The sequence below is a fragment of the Brachyhypopomus gauderio genome, unplaced genomic scaffold, assembly GCF_052324685.1.
Source record: "Brachyhypopomus gauderio isolate BG-103 unplaced genomic scaffold, BGAUD_0.2 sc128, whole genome shotgun sequence".
In the NCBI taxonomy this organism is placed as follows: domain Eukaryota; kingdom Metazoa; phylum Chordata; class Actinopteri; order Gymnotiformes; family Hypopomidae; genus Brachyhypopomus; species Brachyhypopomus gauderio.
Genome location: NW_027506949.1, coordinates 190,260 through 212,473, shown reverse-complemented (window position 1 = coordinate 212,473; position 22,214 = coordinate 190,260). Strand labels below are relative to the sequence as shown.

Genomic DNA, 22,214 nt, shown 5'->3' with positions numbered 1-22,214 from the left:
GAGACACGTGTGTCGACGCTGGCTGGGGTGATTCACCTCACAACCGAGACACATCTCCTTCAACTTGTGATCTATGATGTGTTGTAGGATTGCAACAACGGCAGACTTTATCAGTTTCAACGCCGTAGTACACACTCGGCTGTCCACATCATCGGGCTGCTCATGTGTGATTGTGTCTTCTGGAACATCGACTTGCTCATCCGATGGGGAGGCCATATTCACATATCCAAGAGCCAACATACTATTGTCCGGTCCCGTGTTGTCCATAGCTGATTCATCATAGCTGTAGTCCACAAACCTACGACCGGTGCCGATCTCTGTATATTCAAAGCACGGACCTCTGTAGTTTCTATACCACACACGCTCACAGGCATCCGGCTGGTCTGCTGGATGAAAATCCTCAAACACGTTGGCCTGCATGTTGGCCTTGTCTTGATGTTGTGTGCCCACGATGTGGAGTTGTGTTTCTTTTAACGCACTTTCGGGTAGGCTGTGATCCTCTTTGACCACCCCACAAACGTCATAAGCCAGAGAATCAAACAGATTAATTTTAACATCCCTAAAGTGGTCGCGAGGTATTTGACCAAATGCTTTGGTATACCGTCTCTTCCTTGGCGCTAAAAACAAATTGGTTTCACCACTAGAACTAAATCTTGGCGTAACTGTTGAATCTCTAAAAAGAGCCTGATCCACACACAGCAGACATTTTAAAATGCTGTAGCCACATAAACTGCAGTGTCGGTTTAAATACTATATACTACATCTACATATTTAAATGTCTCGTGTCTGATTGACTAAACTGTGTGACATAGACGTCAAGGCGTCATGCACCAACAGGTGTGGTGTGGCAGGGGCGTACCCCCAGACCTCCCCTTGTGGGGGTGACCTGTCAATCAAACATGTCACTCAAAGATGTCATAAATCAAGGGGGTGGTTGGGTGGAGATGGGTAGGATATGCCCAGACTTGCCCCTGTTGTGGGGGTGACCTGTCAATCAAACATGTCACTCAAGGGTCATAAATCACTCAAAAAGGTGTTTGTCAGAACGTGTGATGAAACATCGTGTGTACTACGAATTGACACATTTGTTGTATAATTGTATTGGCGATAGTGTGGATGATTTTACACTTTTTAATAACATGAACGCTGATGATGTTAAACGTTTACAAAATTTCAAGAATCAAATGAATGTTGTCAAAACAACAAAGTATGATTGGCATCATTTGGCCCAGTTGTGTGTAGATTCTAACGAAACACCCCATGTGTCTGTAACGTGGCTTGCGCCACGGAGCGAGGAGACGGACACAACCGTTGAGAGGAGCGAGATTTATTGCAGGATATTCCATACTCGTCGTCAGATAACCAGTCCGGGTCGATAACGGGAGGGCAGTCCGAATAACATGCAAAAACAGGCATTACCAAGACAGGGGACACGAGTACAGACTCTGGATCAAAAAGGCAGGAACAATCAACGGTCAGGTATAGTGATCAACACAGACACAATGAAACGAAGAATCAGAATACTCGACAAGGAACAAGGGAGACTCAGGGGCTTTTATACACAGAACTAAACTAGGGACAGGTGATGACAATGACACAGGGGCGTGGCAACAAACAAGGAAACACGAAGACAAACGAGCAGGGCGGGACAAACAGGCAGGGAACACGGACATGAGGGAACCCAGAGTGACAGCTACGAGAGGGGGCGTAGCCGCACGTGACAGAACCCCCCCTCAAAGCGTGCCACTCCGGGGCACGCAAGGGCAGACAAGACAGGAACCAGACTCGGACAGGACGGGGAACCACGGTACACGGCGAGGGACAGGGGACACAGGACAGGACGCTACGGGACAGACAAGACCGGGCAAGGCAGGACAAGGAGCCTGAGGCAGGACAGAGACAGGGGAAACAGAGACTGGCCAGGAGCTGGGCTGGGGCATGGCAACACAGGCAGGGACCGGGCGAGGCACGGGAGCAGGGCCGGACGGGACAGGACTGGGAACAGACACAGGAGTGGGGCCAGGGGACAGGGCAGAGACAAAGACAGAGGCAAACACGGCGTGGACGACTGAGACCGGCACAGGAACAAAGTGGGTCAGGACTTGGGGAACCGACATGGGGACCGGGACAGAGACGATACCACAAGAACCAGACACAGGAACAGGAACACAGACCCTGACAGACACAACCACGGGGACAGGGACCAAAACAAAACCAGGGATGGGACCAGGGAGCAAGGGGAACACAGGCAACGGAACATAGGAGGCACATGACGGAGCAGGGGGAACACAAAGTCCATGCCCAACAGGGGGCAGCACAGTCTCAGGGGCAACAGGCGGGGTCCGCTGGCGGGCAGCGGGGACAGGCGGGGCCCGCTGGCGGGCAGCGGGGACAGGCGGGGCCCGCAGGCGGGCAGCGGGAACAGGAGCCGGCAGACAGGCAGCGGGAACAGGAGCCGGCAGACAGGCAGCGGGAACAGGAGCCGGCAGACAGGCAGCGGGAACAGGAGCCGGCAGACAGGCAGCGGGAACAGGAGCCGGCAGACAGGCAGCGGGAACAGGAACCGGCGTGGACGACCCCTCCTGGGTCGCGGAGACAGGAACCGGCGTGGACGACCCCTCCTGGGTCGCGGAGACAGGAACCGGCGTGGACGACCCCTCCTGGGTCGCGGAGACAGGAACCGGCGTGGGTGAGACGCCCTCGGGGGGCGTGACCGCCATAGTGACGTCCTCGGGGGCTGTGTCCGCCATACTGACGTCCTCGGGGGGGCGGAACCACCGGGCTGACGTCCTCGGGGGGCGGAACCACCGGGCTGACGTCCTCGGGGGGCGGAACCACCGGGCTGACGTCCTCGGGGGGCGGAACCACCGGGCTGACGTCCTCGGGGGGCGGAGTCGGCCACTCCTGCCGTGAGTGTCCACTACTCCCCCCCAAAAAATTCTTTGCCGTTTTAAGGGGAGAAGCTGGCAGGATCAGAGGAGGGAGGAGCTCCTCAGGGTAGGCGACGACCTCATGCGTTGTGGCAGCGGGGCTCTGAACCGGGGGCGTGGTCTTCCTCCTTCCCCGGTCTGGTCTGCGCCTGGAAGAACATACAGACACAACTGCTTCTCGGTGGCTTTCATTGTGACTCCGCCTCGTCGGAGGTATCGGGAGTTCACAATGGCTTTTGGAAGCCAACCGAGAGCCAAGCCAACGCTTGTCTGCACATTCATTCCGTCTACCCGAATCTCGCGCTACAGGTTGCTCCTCCCTGTAGCGTGTGTCGAGTCGGGCAGACACGTAGCGCTTATCAGGGAGCTCGTCGCCAAAGCTAGAAACCGAAAGCGATTTCGCCTTGTTTTTACAGCGACGAGACTCCCCTGTACCCACAGCGCAAGGGGAATTCCTGTCTCTGGTTCGTTCACGCTGTAATACCGGAGAGTCGAACCGAATTAAACCAGCCAACATCTCATTACAGCGATTGAACTTACCAGAGTCTCGCTCTCTCGCTGTGTCCTTGTATGGTCGAGTATTCTGTAACGTGGCTTGCGCCACGGAGCGAGGAGACGGACACAACCGCTGAGAGGAGCGAGATTTATTGCAGGACATTCCATACTCGTCGTCAGATAACCAGTCCGGGTCGATAACGGGAGGGCAGTCCGAATAACATGCAAAAACAGGCATTACCAAGACAGGGGACACGAGTACAGACTCTGGATCAAAAAGGCAGGAACAATCAACGGTCAGGTATCTCAGGGGCTTTTAACACAGGACTAAACTAGGGACAGGTGATGACAATGACACAGGGGCGTGGCAACAAACAAGGAAACACGAAGACAAACGAGCAGGGCGGGACAAACAGGCAGGGAACACGGACATGAGGGAACCCAGAGTGACAGCTACGAGAGGGGGCGTAGCCGCACGTGACAGTGTCTATTAGTAAACTGTTGGTTCTCATGCCTAAGAGCAACAATGCTGTAAAAATCGATCATGTGCTTTGTCTGTGTGTGTATATAATAGACATTTGTGTAGTAAAACTTTCAACAAAGAAACAGATTAATGTTTGCAAAGTGGTTGATACACTTGTTGAATACCTAGTTGAGAAAAATGTTGATGTGTGTGTGTGTGTGTGTGTGTGTGTGTGTGTGTGTGTGTGTGTGTTTGTGTGTGCAGTGAAGTGCAAAATAGTTACACCATAGAACCATGGCAGCAAAAAGCTGGTTGATTCTGGACAAGAAAAATATCCCACAGTTATAAAATAATTATAAATTCTATCACTCCCACATTTCATTAAGCCACACGAGTCTTGTATATTGTTTAACTAATACATATTGTGTTTTCCATACTGGAAGCAAAAAGTGTTACAAACATACCCGGTCTCCCCTAATTGTGCAGATTTTATAGAGAAACAGGAGGTTTAGACAGAGGTCTTCAGCCGGGCAAGTGAAGTGCAAAGTAGCCTATATATAAACTTCATTAAACTGCACAAGTCATATGGAAAATGTAGTACAAAACATTACATTACTTCAAAACCTTTTAAACAGTATGGATATGAGTTTAGACCTAAAGTGTAATAGATAACCGCAGTTCAAAGGCAACTGTGAGGTAAGGACAGGTAAAATATCCAAAATATCTTGAAAAAAGTTCTGCAGATATTTAATATTATATGTACATAACTATATTCTTCCAAAACAATGTACCGGACGTGCAAGTGTTCAAAGAACAAGTTCTCACAGGTTGTCATCAACTAGCGTGACGTTTTCCCCCATAGAAGCACAACACGTTTAACCCCTCGGACATTGCGCATATTTGGGGTTCAGTACTACACTTCAGACTGTATACTTCTTTTTCAGTTCAGTTTTCAGTTCAGTTGTTATCTGGAATATTTACACATTTATTGCACAGTAGGAATGAATTTGTGCAGTGTAATATATAATGATTGGAAGATCATCTGAAGCTTTTCATCACTTTGACAAAGAACATAGTTTTAAAAGCATACCCCGGCATTTGGAGGAATTCAAGCTCGGTTCATGGGGCATATATGGAATATAAACTCATAAACTCCAGCTCATTTAATTTATTATTTACTATACTGTTTGTATATACTGTAGAAAAATGTAAATATTGACTTCTTAAGTCGCTTCATTTTAGTGAAGATTGCAGAGGGATATTCTCAGGTGTAAAATGCAAATGTGGGCCATGTTTTGGCATTCCTTATGTAGAGAATTAAACAGCATCACACAGCATTCATTTAGTTCAAAATTCAGGATACATCCATCCACCCATTCTCATCCTCTTATCTGGGGCCCTGGTCGCGGGGGGCAGTACCCTGAGCAAAGAGACCCAGGGGGGGGGGGGGGGGGGGGGGGGGGGGGGGGTTGTCGAGGTGTTCCCAGGACATCTGAGAGATATAATCTCTCCCACGTGACCTGGGTCTCCTCCCTGTTGGACGTGCCCGGAGCGCATTATTTTAACTCTCCTGTTACGACCGGGAACATGATTATTAGAGGTGCTTATGGCGAGACACGGCAGGCAAATACATAGTTTTATCATGCGCCGGTCAATTTTGAGGTTTTAGGCTATTTTGATTCCGTAACATGTCTTATTTCAAGCTGATGGAAAGAAAATGTGCAAAATAAACATTAAAGTGTTTATTTATCTACACTTTATCTGGATGCGCCTGTAGATTTTTCATAAGTTCACGAAAAGTTAGCGTTCTTACTGAGCATGAACCGCCATCTGTCATCATCATGAGTATCGTTGTAAAACTCTCTCTCTCCTACACGAGTACATCTGCTCCAAATATGATCATTTCCTTTCTAACAGCAACAGATCGTGAAAGAATAAAAGGGTGATTTAAACGCAAGCTTGACATCTCGTTGGCCGGTGTCGATTTCTGAGAATGTGAAACCTGAGAGCGTCACGTGGTCACATGCGGTCACACTTTCTGGTTTAGCATTTCGGTATCTTTATAATATAAAAACGCCGAAAGTATTGCTTTTAACAGCTTCTCAGAAAAGACAACAATTGTCACTTGCGAGAAGAAGCAAGGTGAAACTTGCAAAAATCAATTAGATAATGAAATGCTTACACGCATTTAGACTTTAGATAGCAGGTCGGACCAAATGCGCCGCACAGCAAAGCGCGTTTGAACTAATTAGTGGATTAATTTGTCCTAATTGTGTAGGCACAGGGCTTAAAATTAATATCAGACCACGGAATTTGCAGCAGTTTGTTTTAAGAGTGCAGTCTGTGTGAAAGAGATGGGTACCGCAAACCTGTATATACATATACGCGTCTTGGGACATGCAGGTTTACAAAAATAATACAGGTATGAGACAGGGTTGAGATAGAGACAGTTTTATATAATGACATTTAAATAATGTCAGTTTTACCCTACAGATTTTTTCTTTAGTGGTAGAATGGGCAAAATATTAATAAAAGTGAATGAATACAATGTTTTGTGACTAAAGGTTTTAAACTCATACCTATGTTATGTAAAAGTAAAAAATAAATACACCAATTAAACGTGAGGAGATGAACAGGTAGTGATATCCTATACATTTAATCGTGTTGGTAAATGCAGGGTTGAGGCAGCAACAGGTATGGCCATTTCTACCTTTAGTGAAGGTGCCTCTGCTATGATGACTGATATGGAGAGATTGTGGCTGCAGAGCCCAGTCTTACTGTCAATATAATGAAGCTGATATGATCAGAGCACAGTCTTACTGTCAATGTAATGAACCTGATATACTCAGAATATCAAAAGCAGAGGTTGTCGCATCTGACACGTCTGCCAGTGTGAAACACAAGTGCAAACCTGAGCACAGCTAAAAAGCTGAAAAGACATCATGAGGAAATGTGTGAGGGACATACATATGGAGCAGGGATGGATGACTAGGTTGTAAACAGGACTGGGGAACTATTGTGCAGGACAGACATACAACAATCTAAGGTAAAAGTTCTACAGGTTGCAGTGTGTGCGCTGTGATTGCGTTTTATTGAAGTTAAATTTAGTCATTACATTGCTCTGTTTTGCTGTTGTTTGTCCTTTTATTGTTGGGGATGCTCTAATGATATGATTAGATTGAGAGTAAGTAAACAGTTTTTTTCTGATTTATAAAGTAATAAAGAGATATTCAGAATCTCAAAACAAGAATTTTGAACCTGACTTTATGCATTGTTTAGATTTTTGTTTTTGAAATAAATGCAAATTAACATATATTTAATTAGATAACGTCTAAGTTGCATATTTAAACATAACATTTCAGAAAACTTGTAATTCTCTTAATGTCAATAATCAATGTGGTAAGTTTCATAGTGATTGCTAGATGACATTTTTACCCTATTCACCTGTAGTGTCTTACCTTAAACGAAGAGAATGTTTGGCCGCAATCATCTCAGTTACATATTGTTTGGTGAAAGGTGTGTTTGGAGGGTTTGGTTAATTTTGACTAGATATGCAAAACTCAATAGAAAAACAAGGAACGTGAGCTCATGTTCATGGTCAGGTTTCCTATGTAGAGTCACAGTAGAACGTGTGATTGATGATGGGCTACATATTAAGGGACCAAAAGATAAAGATTTAACAGCACAAAATAGCAACTATCCAGATCTCGATGTTCTTCACTGCTCGACGGTAAACAGCTCACTTTTAGAGGTTGTAATGAGGGTAGAATCTACTAACAAGGGCAATTACAGAGAATATCCGTGTACGATGATGTCTTAACCACTCCAGTCATCCTCTGTTTTCTGGGATGTCCAACTACATTCAGAGTTATTTACAACTGTAGGCTCTGCTATTACAGCCTCTGGCCTTAATGAAATCAAAGATGACGTTCCATCTGCTTACATTTTTGACTGGCGAGTAGATAAGACAACTGACATTTTCATGTCATGCACAACAGTCTGATAATTTGTTATGTAAATACCGCAGGCCCAAACTTAGTAATGATTTGTGGATGTTTTATATTTCAGAACGACAAAATGTCCAATCTGTCTTTGGTGTTTTAAAATAACAGATGCAGCACTTTGTGATGTAAAAAATGTGATGTACATTGTGACTACTGTCATGGCTCCCGCTAAAGGACTTTAAGATAAAGTTAAAGAAATTGCCCCAGAAGCAATTTTTGTGAACTGCTATGCATATTGATTAAACTTGGTGTTAAACTGGTGCACAATTCATGCCTCGGTCCCGTGTTTTTTTGCAACTTTCTATGGGTTTGTCACATTTATTGATAAACCCACATTTACTGTTAAAGGACGGCCTTTCATAAGTCTTCAGGAAGTTCCCTGAAACTCTGCTACACAGTGGAGCTTCACATAACGGATATTAAGCACTATGACCCAACATGTATCATAGGCTCCTGCAGACTTTAGAAAGGATATGTTTTAAAAGAGTCGGGTGATTCCTGAGGAGATATTCCAACATTTGATAAAAAGTTATGGCAGTTTCTTTGATATAGGGAGACTGAAATCTGAGTTCCATGTTTTCAGAAAAAAAAGTGAATAAAACAATGTATTAATCTTTTACATATATTTACATTGTTTTAAGATTGTCATTATAAACTTGATAGTTTAACAAGGTTCTCTACATTAAATTTCAAAAGAGGTAATTTTAATGTTTATACAGTGTGGTTTAACTCGGTTGAGAATGATTCTTCATTGATTCATCAGAGTTTGTTAATTGTTTGAAGTACGCTACTTTGAAGTAGGCATATTTGTGTGTGCGCTGTTCTGTGTGACTAGGGGAGTGTGTGACTAGGGGGCGCGCGTGTGTGTGTGTGTGTGTGTGTGTGTGTGTGTGTGTGTGTGTGTGTCGCGGGCAGTGGACGGAGGTTTCCCTACAGCGTGAGTCAAGGTCATGTGCGAGTGCATCGGTATGTGTGTGTGTGTGTGTGTGTGTGTGTGTGTGTGGGAAGACCTGAGTTAATTCATTGGAGAAAGGTGCCAAGGTCAACTCAGCGTGCCGAGGACCCTCAGAGTTACAGCTTTAAGTCAGTATGAGAGGTTGAGGCCTCTCTCAGGAAAAAAATGGTTTGTATGGATAATACCACCATAGACTGCATGGTGACTCCTCAAGGAAACGTTTCCCCTCTCTCTCTTTAAATGCTCGCGCGCTAAACACGCACCCCGGATTGGTCTGTTGAGATTGCCTCCTCATTGGTTCATCAGAGTTTTGTTAACTGTTTGAAGTTACTCAAAGTAAGCATATTTGTGTGCGCATGCGCGGTTCTGTGTGTGTGTGTGTGTGTGTGTGTGTGCTGTTCAGGGGAGTGGGTGTGTGTGACTAGGGGTGTGTGCGCTGTTCTGTTCAGGGGAGTGGGTGTGTGTGACTAGGGGTGTGTGTGCGCTGTTCAGGGGAGTGTGTGTGTGTGTGTGTGTGTGTGTGTGTCTGAGATCCTCCTGTTCTGTTCAGGGGAGTGGGTGTGTGTGTGTGTGTGTGTGTGTGTGTGTGTGTGTGAGACTACGGGTGTGTGTGTCTGAGATCCCTATCTTTTAGCGCTGGTCTGTGTGACTAGGGTTTGTGCACGTGTTGTGCAAGGGGCGGGGTCAACTAGAGGTCAAAGTCGTAAATCACTTTTTGGCATAAGCCCCCCTCTATTCTCTCTCACATACATTTCACTACATTATATCAAAGTTCAGAGCCATGCTGAAACGCTTAACTGAGGAAAGGATGACACAAGTGCAGAAAGTTTTAAATTTTATTTAAATAAGAGGAGCACTAAACACTAGGTACAGGAAATACAACAGAACACAACCAAGCAGTCAGGACAATTCACTAAACTAGACCAACTGGAATCAAGATATACATGAGATATATGACAAAATGTAAGTAACAATACTCAGAAAAACCAGGGGTGGAATAACAAACTAAGCAAAATAGACAACACTAATCAGAGAGAATAATGAGCATGAATGAATAACCAAGCTAGTGCAACAAATAACAAAACATAGCAAGTACAAAGCAACTAAAGAACAATTAAACCAGGGCACAAGCAGGCTACAGGGAAAAAAGCATAAAAGACAAGTAGCAACGAAAAGTAAGAAAGTTACGTGGAGAATCCAAACATAACCACAACAGAACCACAGAGACTACACAGGTTAAAGAGGCACAAGAACCTCATCACGGGAAGAAGGGCGAGAATTAAAGGGAAACAAAATACTCAATAGCAAAATTACAGGGGATAATAATAATATAGAATCAGGGAACAGAGAGGACTTACGACAACCACCGACGAGGAAGCACGAGACTGGGGAAACTAAATACACAGAGATAGGGAAACGAGAGCGAGACACAGCTGAGAACACTGAGGGCTGGGCATGGCAGACGGAGGGAACTATGGAGACGGGGAAACAAGGTGGGACAAGGGAGGAGGGCGGAGCTTGGCATGACATAAGCAGGTTAGGATTATTAGCTTTAATATTGTGGAGGGTGTTTGGTGGTGTAGGATCATAGGTGAGGAATGGATACGAGACCTCACCATGTCAGTAGTTTATTATAAAGCACAGGGTGAAGCCTCCACTACAGTTACTGGCCTCTCTAGTGCCCCATACTGGTTGATACTTTTAATCTGTTCATGCAATTAATTTCATCCTATTTTCCAAGATACAAAGGATAATTTAATCAGTAGTTCAGATTCTGTAGTCTAGCATTGTCACGTTATGGCCCCTGACCCCTCCCTTTTGGGCGTGTGTTTACGTTGTCTACGTGTAGTCGTCTGCGTCTGTGGATCTCCGTGGGTGCGGTTGCGTCTGAATGTGTTCATTCGTCTCACCTGTGGCTCGTCTCATCATCACTCGGGGCTTATGTGGTTTGTCTATTTAATGTGCGTTCGCGCAGTGTCCTGTGCTCGTCTTTGTTTGAATCTAACACGTCTTTATGTATATGTGTTCTATGTGCGCTGTCTGCGCTATTTTTGTAATAAATAAAGTGACGTTCGTGAGACCGTGGGACTTGTGCCTCGTCCGTCGCCCTGCTGTGAGCCTCACAAGCATAATCTGATTTATCTGCATTTTGTATTGTATTTAATCCTTCTTTACAGACTGTCTGGCTGTGGTCTCACTGAGGAGTCTTGCAAATCTCTCACATCAGTTCTACAAACAGAAAACTCCTCACTGAGACAGCTGGAAATGAATAATAATGATCTACAAGATTCAGGAGTGGAGCAACTCTGTGCTGGACTGAAGAGTTCAAACTGTAAACTGGAGATTCTCAGGTGAGTTTTCTTTCAGTTTAATCTGGAATGGAAACAGTAACGTGTGGTGACACTACAGCGTTTTAATGAATGTTAAGATAAAATAAAGATTTATGTCCTTTAAAATGTCAATTTCCTTTTAAAATAATACATTTCCTTTGAGTACAGTATAAAATAATACTACCACACATGGCAATGGAAGTGTCACGGTACGGAGGGCCCCCTACTGGTCGCCCCCGTTTACAGTGGCAGTTGTCCTGTTGTGGCCATTGTGTTCGTCCCTCATGTGGGCGAAGCCCGCGATCCGTCTCACCTGAGGGTCGTTTGTCTGTCTATATACGTCTTATCTTTGTACCAGTTGAATACATTTCCTTTGAATACAGTATTAAAAAAATACTACCACACAAGGCAATGCAAGACAATTTCACACTTTATTATTAATTTATGAAGTTTTCTTCATTAAACCATTCCAAATATTTTCTGTTAAAAGTAACTAAATGAACTAGATTTAATTAAATCACAACATTGTGGAGAGAAAGAAAAATTTGTGAAGCATAAGCAGATTTCCAGAATATCCTACAAGAAAAACGTAACACTCTAAAGAGACACACACTGTAAGCCCGGATAAGTTGAGTTTATTTAAAAATATGAGTAAACCGGTTGCCTTAAAAATTTTAGTAATGTACAATGAAAACTTAAGTTGGTATTACTTAAAACATAAAGTTGTTTTACCTAAAGGGATAAGTTGAGTTTACTAAAAAATGTAAGTAATGTGCAATGAAAATGTAAGTCAGTATTACTTAAAATATAAAGTTGGTTTGCATCAAGGGTACAATGATTGAATTTTTCTGTTCTTGTGATCCTAATCTCTTTACCCATTAATTCTACTTACATTTACAGCATTTGGCAGACGCCCTTATCCAGAGCGACTTACATTTTTATACAAGTGAGCAATTGAGGGTTAAGGGCCTTGCTCAGGGGCACCTCAGTCATGGCCTCAGGTCTGGGAATCGAACCCACAACCCTCCGGTCACAAGACCAGTTCCCTAACCACAGACCATGACTGACTACTTAGTATCTTGAGTTCAAGAAATAAAATATTGATTTATGTTTTGTTTTCTTTTTTACTTTGATTACAAATATTTAGGGAAAAAGAAAGACAAAATACTTTGTCTTATTTCTGTTCAGTAGTATTTACTTAAAATTACTTATACATTACAGTAATTTATACTACTTAGACACTGAGAAAATGACTTCTCTAAACTTCTACTGGTATACTAAAGGCATTCTGACTAGTAAGTAAAAGAGAACATGCTCATGAATTGTAAGCCATAATGTGGACACCACAAACAGCACACAAGAGCAAAAACAAAGACAGAAACATGTAATTTCACACTACAAGCTAATTTTTTAGAGTCTGAAGTAAACAGCCTAGGCTACCAAATAAAATGCAGCAGGTAAAAAAAATGGCCGCATTGGTTAAAACAAACTGCAACTCGGACTTTTGTTTTGCCTATATGTGTCTGCCTGGCCTGACTATAAACAGCACGCTAACAAAGTGGTGGAAAAGTGTTCAACAATAAAATTATGGAAACACACACACTCCTACACAGAGCTGAACACACACACACTACTACACAAAGCCGACCACACACACACACACACACACACACCTACATAGAGCCTGTAGAAACACATAGCCTCTAAAACAGCTCTGCCCCAAGTGTCTTATTATCATCATAGTAAGATCATAGCTGAGGAATGGATACGAGGCCTCACCATGCCAGTGGTTTATTATAAAGCACAGGGTGAAGCCTCCACTACAGTTACAGGCCTCTGTAGCGCCCCATACTGGCTGTTCTGGAAATGCATCTCCCTCACTGTCTCTCTCCCTCTTTTTCCCTCCTTTCTGCAGATTGTCTGGTTGTTTGGTCACAGAGGAAGGCTGTTCTTCTCTGGCTTCAGCTCTGAGTTCAAACCCCTCACACCTGAAAGAACTGGATCTGACCTACAACCACCCAGGAGACTCAGGAGTGAAGCTGCTCTCTGCTAGACTGGAGGATCCCCACTGCAGACTGGACACACTCAGGTATGTAGGAATCCCCTTAAACACCTGAACACGTACTTCAAATGTGAGAAGAACAGTGTCATACATAGAAACAGCACACATGACACACACATGGCCTTGTTCCTAATACATACAGTATCATACATGACACCAGTGGCAGCTCGTCAGTAGGGGGTGCTGGGGTGCCGCCACCATCAAATTATCCAGAGAAACAATGCTACTTAGAGTTGCTAGATTCACTAGCCAAGGGCATGGAGCCATTCAACCCCGCAAGGTCAAACTACCATGTTGAAGACTACCTCAAGGAAATTGAGTGTAGTCTCTCTGACTTGCCTTATGCAACAGAATGAGAGAAAGTCAAGCTAATTTGGAAAACCACCTCTAGATCTGCTCGCACATTCATAGAGTCACAGCCGTTTTCTGTTTGGGACCGTGCAGGCCAGCAGAGGAACTGCTGTGTGGTCTGTGAATCACAGAATCACCCGCAAATCTGGAGGTGGAGACTCTCATTGCGAGGGAACTGTGCTTGCTCAGTGATTCGTTCACTGAACTGAGGGTTCTCGTTCATTCTCTGATTCGTTCACTGAACTGAGGGCTCTCATTCATTCTCTGATTTGTTCACTGAACTGAGGGCTCTCGTTTAGTTCAGTGAACGAATCACTGAACAAGCACAGTTCCCTCGCAATGAGAGTCTCCGCCTCCAAATTCGCGGGTGATTCAGCAGATTGGTCTTGTTACCACCAGCCGCCACAACTTTTGTTCACCAGCATTTGCAGTAAGTGACTGGTCCACATTCGACCTATAAAATCCTATATACCGTATTTTCCGGACTATAAGCGGCTACTTCTTCCCCCATAATTTGAACCATGCGTCTTATAATGAGGTGGGGCTTTTCTGTAGACTTTTCTTCACCCGTCAGGGGGCGGAGCAGAAAGTTAATCTGGTGGTAGGTCAAAGTTGTAAATCAAAGAAGAAAGTGCTTATTTTCATTTAGCACATGCCAGTGGCAGGCACGACAGAGAATTTTCTTCAAACAAACATGTGTTGTGCCAAATACCGACTCCCCTCGTTTGCACACGCATAAAAACGCTACAGATGATATTAGTGAGTTACAGTGACTATAATTATAACTATAACTTCATTGTTCACTATAATTCATTGAGCACTCTAGTTTTGTCCTAACTAGATATTTAAACATAATATTGCTGTAATACTATGAAGTCATGTTGTCAGAGGTGAACTTCGGTATAGCCAGTGTGTATTTTATTTAAAATAACTAACACCCTTGAGCCGGTGTGGCTTTGGACATAGATAATGCCGTGCCGTTTTCTGTGATGGATAATTAAAGTCTAGCTCTTATTTATGCATAGATACGTAAATCGACAATATCATCTGTAGCGTCTTTCATCGAGCTGGTGGACTTTGTTGAACGCCAAACAAAGATTGTGTCAGACCCGCTCTTTAGAGATTTCAACCTTGTACTAAGGTTTAAAAAGGATTGGAAAAGTCAATCAAAATTAAAAATCAAAGTAATTAGGAAAACAAAGTAGTTTCACAACTAGAGTAGAAGAAATGAAAACAAAATGCCAAAGATGATTCACTAAGGCCACAGAGTGATGTCATACAACCATGCTTTTACAAAACCATGCTTGTACTGTGAGAAGAACTATACAATGCAAGACAGTTATAAACTTCGGCATACATCTAGGTGTGTGTGTGTGTGTGTGTGTGTGTGTGTGTGAGAGAGAGAGAGAGAGAGAGAGACAGCCCTGTTATTTCCCCACATATACATATATATACACAGTGATGGCTTAGTTACCTTGAAAAAGTAATCCGATTACTGATTACTCCTTTTAACTTAGTTACGTTACTGATTACTTGATTTTAAAAGTAACTACGTTAGAATACAAGTTATTTTAGTAGTTACATTCAGCAGCAAAATAAATTTTTGCAATACTCACTTTTTTATTGGAAGTGCATTTTTAACAGTAACAATGTATTGAAGCAGGTTCGGTAACCGAGACAGAAACTGCTTAATCCAAAAATCCTGAGGGAAACTTTATTGATAACGCAACCCTGGCGCGCGCAGGCTCCGCCCCCCAGTGTCACTTAAAGGGCTAAGACTCCTTGAGTGGCCAAGTGCCTGTCTGTTAGGGAATTCACTGTGAGGAGTAGTGAATAGTAGTAGATTTATTTGTAAACGTAATACAAGCGAACTGTTCAGTCATTTTGTTGTGAAACGAAATACCATTACAATTTCAAGCATTTTAAAGTAGGCTACGTCCAAATTCCAGCACTTTTCAAACGTGAAACACAAAGCAACATTAAAAGGTAAATCAGGTAAATGTTCCTTCCCCTGTTTTTGAGGGGTGTTTCTTTACACTACCACATATCGTTACGGGAGGACACTGCAAAAAATGACTTGTAAAATGCGCTCGCGCTCTCACAGGGTCGCGCGCAGCGTGCGAACTCGAGCGCTACGGTCAGATGCAAAAGTAGAACTGAGCCAAGAACAAAGCAAAAATATATATTTTTACTAGGGAAAATAAAAATAGTAACGCACAGTTACTTGGATAAGTAACTTTTTTCTGATTACTTGTACTGGAAATAGTAGCGCGTTATATTACTCGTTACCGAAAAAAGTGATAAGATTAGAGTAACGCGTTACTAAGTAATGCGTTACTGACATCACTGTATATACATATCAAGCGAATAATACCATGATTCAAACAAAACCACCAAGACTCAGCGGTCTTAGCCCCCTGTGTGTCCGTTCGACAGATGTGTGTGTGTGCGTGCTTATGTGTGTAGGTGCGTGAGTAAGTCCGTTCAACAGCGGCCTTGATTAAAACACCGCGAGACACAGTTCAATGATTCCAACAAGCGCATGGGAGGTGGAGGAGAGAGAGAGCAGAATAGGATGGGAGGCACAGCGGCCTCACTTGAAATCCGTCAGCTCACCCACAGCAAGGAAGATGAAACTCCAGGGAAAAATATCCGATCAGAGTAACGAGCCGGTAGTGTTGTCACGATACTAAGAATTACAACTTCGATACGATACTTTAAAAAGTATTGAAATTCGATACGATTTTCGATACCAAAGTCAGATACTGTGCTCATTTCCGTTTTAAAGGCTTTTTAATTATTTTTTATAAACAAACAAATGAATATTGTATTTTGTTTCACAAATGTCAAATAAATAAAAGGTGTAGTCCCTACCACATTAAAACAGAAAAATAAATAATTGCACATTAATATAAATTAACATAAATAATAGTAGTGCACTCTGGAATTCACATTTAGAAGTTAAAAAAGGCTAGTGCAAAAAGTGTATTTTAAGTATTCTTTAAACAACTTTAAGTAACTTTAACTCTTTAAGTAACTAAAACTTTAGTATTAGATTAAAGTTCAGTATTCATAGATGATTGATCCATTGTAGTATGATCACTCTTTTTTTTCTCCCTGTATGCTGTCGCACTTACGGCTCTTAAACCAAGAATATGACAAACATTTGTTAGGATACCATAATCGGACACATAATTTTGTATGCTATAATACTAGAAATGGGAATAATCACCAACCTCTTGGAATGTTTTGTACAAATATGCGTGCCTTCAAGTGTTTGGTCAGATTCGTTGTGTTAAGCTAGGTTTATACTTTCGCGAGTGACCGTAGTGCGCGCGTACACACACCTCACGACCCTGCTCGAACCGCTTGTCCGAAACGATATGTGGTAGTGTAAAGAAACACCCCTACCGAGCCCAGGAGGGGACATGGGTAAAAAATAAAAATTAAACGAGGGAACGTTTTACCATTCGAGCGCACGTTTTCTGTAATTCGTGCTCACGATTTATTAATTTGGGCGCACGATTAACAATTCGTGCGCACGTTTTGTTTTAATCGTGCGCACGTTTTAATTAAACTCGTGCTCACTATTTAGTAATTCGTGCGCACGTTTTGTTTTAATCGTGGGCACGTTTTCATTCATTCATTTGCAAACCCTACTGGCCTAAGCGCATACATTGCAGATACAAGGAGAGAGGCAGTAACAGTTCCCTGAAACTGTATATACTTTGATTGTTTAGATTTATGCCACAATGAACAGAGATACGTTTATTAGGTCTTATTTGCTTATGCTGTGGCTCTGCCCGTGCGCGAGGGTCTAGCGCGCTGTCGATTCACGAGGTCGTGCACCTCTCAAATTTTGTAACTTCGCGTGTCGCGCCTCAGCGCAATGAACAAAGTTATGTTTGCAGGGTTCAGGAGAACTGTTCAGTTATTTGACAGATATTTGTTGTGAAACGAAGTAGTTACAATTTCAAGCATTTAAAGTAGCCTATTCAAACCTGAAACACAAAGCAACATTAAAATTCGTCATAAATGTTCATTAAAAGGCTTAGAATTCGCTTCAGATGCCGTTTACTGATTGTGATTCCCCGCTGTGCAAGGGAAGCTACAATGTCTTCATGACGCATAAGCAAATAAGACCTAATAAACGTATCTCTGTTCATTGTGGCATAAATCTAAACAATCAAAGTATATACAGTTTCAGGGAACTGTTACTGCCTTTCTCCTTGTATCTGCAATGTATGCGCTTAGGCCAGTAGGGTTTGCAAATGAATGAATGAAAATGTGCGCACGATTAAAACAAAACGTGTGCACAAATTACTAAATCGTGAGCACGAGTTTAATTAAAACGTGCGCACGATTAAAACAAAACGTGCGCACGAATTGTTAATCGTGCGCACGAATGAATAAATCGTGAGCACGAATTACAGAAAACGTGCGCTCGAATGGTAAAACGATCCCTCGTTTAATTTTTATTTTTTACCCATGTCCCCTCCCGGGCTCCGTACACCCCTCAACAACAGGGGAAGAAACATTTACCTGACCGTTTCAGGTTTGAAAAGTGCTTGAAAATCCTTGAAACAAATAGCTATCTGTCTGAACAGTTCTCCTGTATTACGTTAACAAATACGATCCTCTTGTAATTCCAGGACGAAACATGAGAGAACGTGAAGACGTTAAGATTTGGTGTTTTGAAAATAAACCACCATTAAATAATGTGATAAAAAGCGAATTATTTCTGATCATTTCGAGTATATGTATAAATATTTAACTAAAGTTTAACTTGCTGGGAAATATTGAAATGGACCTTGAAAGTGACGTACAAGTGCTTTAATTCCACCTTGTTGGTGTATGAACCCTGCAAACATGACAAAGTTACAAAATTCTAGAGGTGCATGTGCACAACCTCGCGAATCGACAGCGCGCGAGGCCACCGCAATTACATCATTTTCGCCGCGCAGACCCTCGCGCTGCTCGCGGCGCGTCAAGTATAAACCAGGCTTTAGCGCCCTTCGTTGAAATGTTCCGAAAGCACCGCTTGCAAACTGGCTTGTTCATGTCCTTCGGTTTTCCAAGTATTTCCACACAGCACTTCTGCTGCGAACACACTGCGTTTGCTTTAGCTTCCATTTCAGCATTACAAACTGTTCTGTGCATTACGGCAGCTTGGGTGGGTCAAACGAAAGCGCATTTTATGTAAAAAGAATCGATTGGCTCCTTTGGTTGGTACAGCTTTAAAGCACCGTTTGCAGACTGGTTTTAATGTGTCCACGGGGTTGCCATGACTGCCTGAAATGTATGCAAAATAATTCCATATTTTGCTTCGTGCGTGTAGTTTTTCAACAAGCTGAGGACGGTCCGCAATATTGCTTGTATTAGCAGCCATCATACACGTTTTCTTCTTATTCTGCAGAGAGGAGGCAAGTGCTGCACTGCTGTACGCGCACACTGCCCCCGTGTGGCACTCTTTGGAAATACTGCTCTTTAAAAAAAAAAACGCACTCAGTCCTATAGCACCGATACTAAGCAAATTGGGTATAGTACCGTTTTTAATGACAAAGTATCGCAATACTACTCTAGTATCGGTATACCGTGCAACACTACAAGCCGGTTATCCCGCGCCGGATCACCCTCTGTAAAAACAGTCCAAAACCCTCGGCGTGCACGCCAGGCGACTCCAAAAAATCGGCTCCCTAGAACGGTATCCCACACCTTCAAACCATGCTGTCCACCCGCATATCTCCTCTCTCCCTTCCTTCCTTATTTGTGCTCCTTCCTCACTTCCGATTCGACGATTTGCCCGTGACGTCGTGAATGAGGTGATGAGGGCTTAACGGATGTGGAAGGGATAAAGTGATGCGATATCATTAATTTTCGTATCGACCGAAACATCACTTCAACCCACAAAACCAAAAAACAAAATAAAAACATTAACAGGAGTCGACCTATTGTGTGCTTGTCACAGCATGTGTGTGCGAGACAGTCCTGCTACCTATCTGCATGTGTGTATGAGCAAGACACACAGGCCTGTTATCTAGGTGTATGTGTGTCAGAGAGAGAGACAGAGGGAGGGAGCTTTCTACCTCTATTTCTATATTTAAGGACAAAGCCTTCAGAATAAAAAAATAAGTGTGTGTGTGTGTGTGTTCTTTAGGTTGGATCATGCAGGGAAGATCAGACTCAAACCAGGACTAAGAAAATGTAAGCAGCATTTATGTAGTTAATACACACACACACACACACACACACACACACACACACACAGTATTTGGGATCTCCTCTAATGTCTCTTCTTGTGTGCAGATGCGTGTGAGTTCACACTGGACCCAAACACAGCACACACACGTCTCTCTCTGTATGAGGGGAACAGAAAGGTGACGTGTGTGTGGGAGCAGCAGACGTATCCTGATCATCCAGAGAGATTTGATGGCTGGGAGCAGGTGATGTGTAGAGAGAGTCTGACTGGATGCTGTTACTGGGAGGTTGAGTGTAGTGGAACTGCTGGTATAGCAGTGACATATAAAGGAATCAACAGAAAAGGACTCACTGATGACTGTGTGTTTGGATGTAATATAAAGTCCTGGATGCTGCACTGCTGTAATAAGAGATACACTGTCTACCACAATAATAACCGCACTTACATCTCTGCCCCCCCCTCCAGCTCTAACAGAGTAGGAGTGTATCTGGACTGGCCGGCCGGCACTCTGTCCTTCTACAGCGTCTCCTCTCATACACACACACTCACACACTTACACACATTCCACTCCACATTCACTGAGCCCCTCTATGCAGGGTTTTGGGTTAATTCTGACTACTCAGTATGTGTGTGTGAGCTAGAATAACCTCCTGTGTACTGGAGCACACCTGAGTCTCCATGGAAACATACACTCTACACACACAACTGGAGAACAAAGCCTCTCTCTCACACACACACACACACACACACACACACACACACACACACACACACACGCGCGCGCTGAATCACAACCTCACTACGTTCAACTCTCTGTGGAAACTGTGAAAGGTTTTTCATTCTGTTTTCTGTTTGTTGGAGTGACACAGATGCAGATGTTGTACAGTATGAATGTAACGTTGAAGAATTCTTACAATAAAATAGTGTCAACCCTCAAAAGCTCTCTGCTTCTCTCTCTCTCTCTCTCTCTCACACACACACACACACGCAGTTAACAGGACCGTCTCTCTCACACACAAACACACACATGCATCTAGATAACAGGACTGTCTGTCTCTCTCTCTCTTGGCCACTTGTACGTTATTGCCAAGCTAAAGAACATTGATAAACATTTCAACCATGTTGTGCTTGCAAAGCAGAATCTGAAAACAGTTGTAAAAGAACTTGGCCTCCTCCAGCACAGCATCATTCAGTCTGAACCCACTCGCTGGAGCTCCACACACCACATGATGCAGAGATGCTGGAGCAGAAACACTGAACATCTACGCTGGAGATTAGGGAACATTTGCTACGCCAACTGCTGATCAATGGGACATAATTTCCAGTTTGATTGACATGCTGGAACCTGTTGAGGAAGTTCCTCTTGAGATCAACAGTTCAGAGGCTCCATCTCCAGTGTCATCCCAAGCATTGCTGTGCTGAAGATGGAGCTTCAGGCAGAGGGTCATAACACGAGGAGGATGGAAACACTCAGGGAAACCTGCTGCAGAAAAGGTTTGCAGGGATGGAGGAGAGAAAATGTTTGGTGCTAGTGACACTGCTGGATCCTCGTTATATCCTCATGTCTTCTTTACAGTGGACACACTGACCAAGACAGAACAACAGATAAAAGAAGAGCAGGACATTGTGTCCCAGCAACTGATACAGACACCACTGAAGACCAAGGACCAGAGAAAGGTGGAAGATGAAGAATTACCTGGTCAACTGGTACAAAGACAAGACATATGAGAAACGCCCTCAGCCGGGCCTCCCTTCCCCCTCACAGTGTCCCCGGAGTGCTCCGATGGGAGCGGGCTCACCTCCTCCCCTTCGGTGTATGATTGACCCTCCGAGTACTCCTCCCCGTGCACGGTTCACCGTCTGATTACTCCTAACAGGTCGGAGCACTCGGACGGAGGAGAGGTCGCATCCTCTCCGTCTCGCTCTGTGGGGGCAGAGGATGGAGGAGGGCTCTCCTCTTCTGACTCCTCCCCCTCAAACTCACTCTCGGGGGTCTTCTCCGCTGTGCAAAGCTCTTCTCCGCTGTGCAAAGCTCTAAGGAGCCAATTCTCAGAGGCGAGGTGTCTCTGGAGGAAGGGAGGTGTCTCTCGCTCTCCAAAACCGTTGCGCGTCTTGGCGCGACTGCTCCGCCAGTGACACTTCCTTGGTTTCCTGAGCCTGACGCAGCAGAAACACAACCACGGGATCCTGCCGCATCTCGTTGAAGGTCACGGGGTTCTCGTGGTGATGGACAGGGGAAGAGGCATGGTGGTGCCTACTGGGCATCTGGTGGTGCCTATCCTGGTGGTGCCTAGTGGTGCCTATCCTGGTGGTGCCTATCCTGGCATAACTCTTCTTCAGCTCGTCTTTCTGTGACGATGGGTTTCTCACAAATGTCACTTTCATTCATAAAACAAATAGCGCAGACAGCGCACGTAGAACACTT

At 43.9% G+C, this 22,214-nt stretch overlaps 1 protein-coding gene across 9 annotated transcripts in view; it reads left to right on the top strand.

Annotated features, from left to right (window-relative positions):
* The window catches only part of LOC143498992 (NLR family CARD domain-containing protein 3-like), a 52,990-nt gene extending 32,230 nt beyond the window's left edge, over nucleotides 1-20,760 (top strand). For 7 of the 9 annotated variants that reach the window (XM_076993923.1, XM_076993922.1, XM_076993917.1 and 4 more), the window contains 4 exons: nucleotides 11,025-11,198; nucleotides 13,093-13,266; nucleotides 19,748-19,794; nucleotides 19,897-20,758. In XM_076993923.1, coding sequence (XP_076850038.1) covers nucleotides 11,025-11,198; nucleotides 13,093-13,266; nucleotides 19,748-19,794; nucleotides 19,897-20,435 — 934 coding nt within the window. In that variant the 3' untranslated portion in view covers nucleotides 20,436-20,758. Of the gene's footprint in view, nucleotides 1-11,024; nucleotides 11,199-13,092; nucleotides 13,267-19,747; nucleotides 19,795-19,896 lie in introns of all 9 variants that reach the window. The other 2 variants (XM_076993925.1, XM_076993924.1) reach the window with 2 other exon arrangements.
* Nucleotides 20,761-22,214: the final 1,454 nt, after the last annotated feature.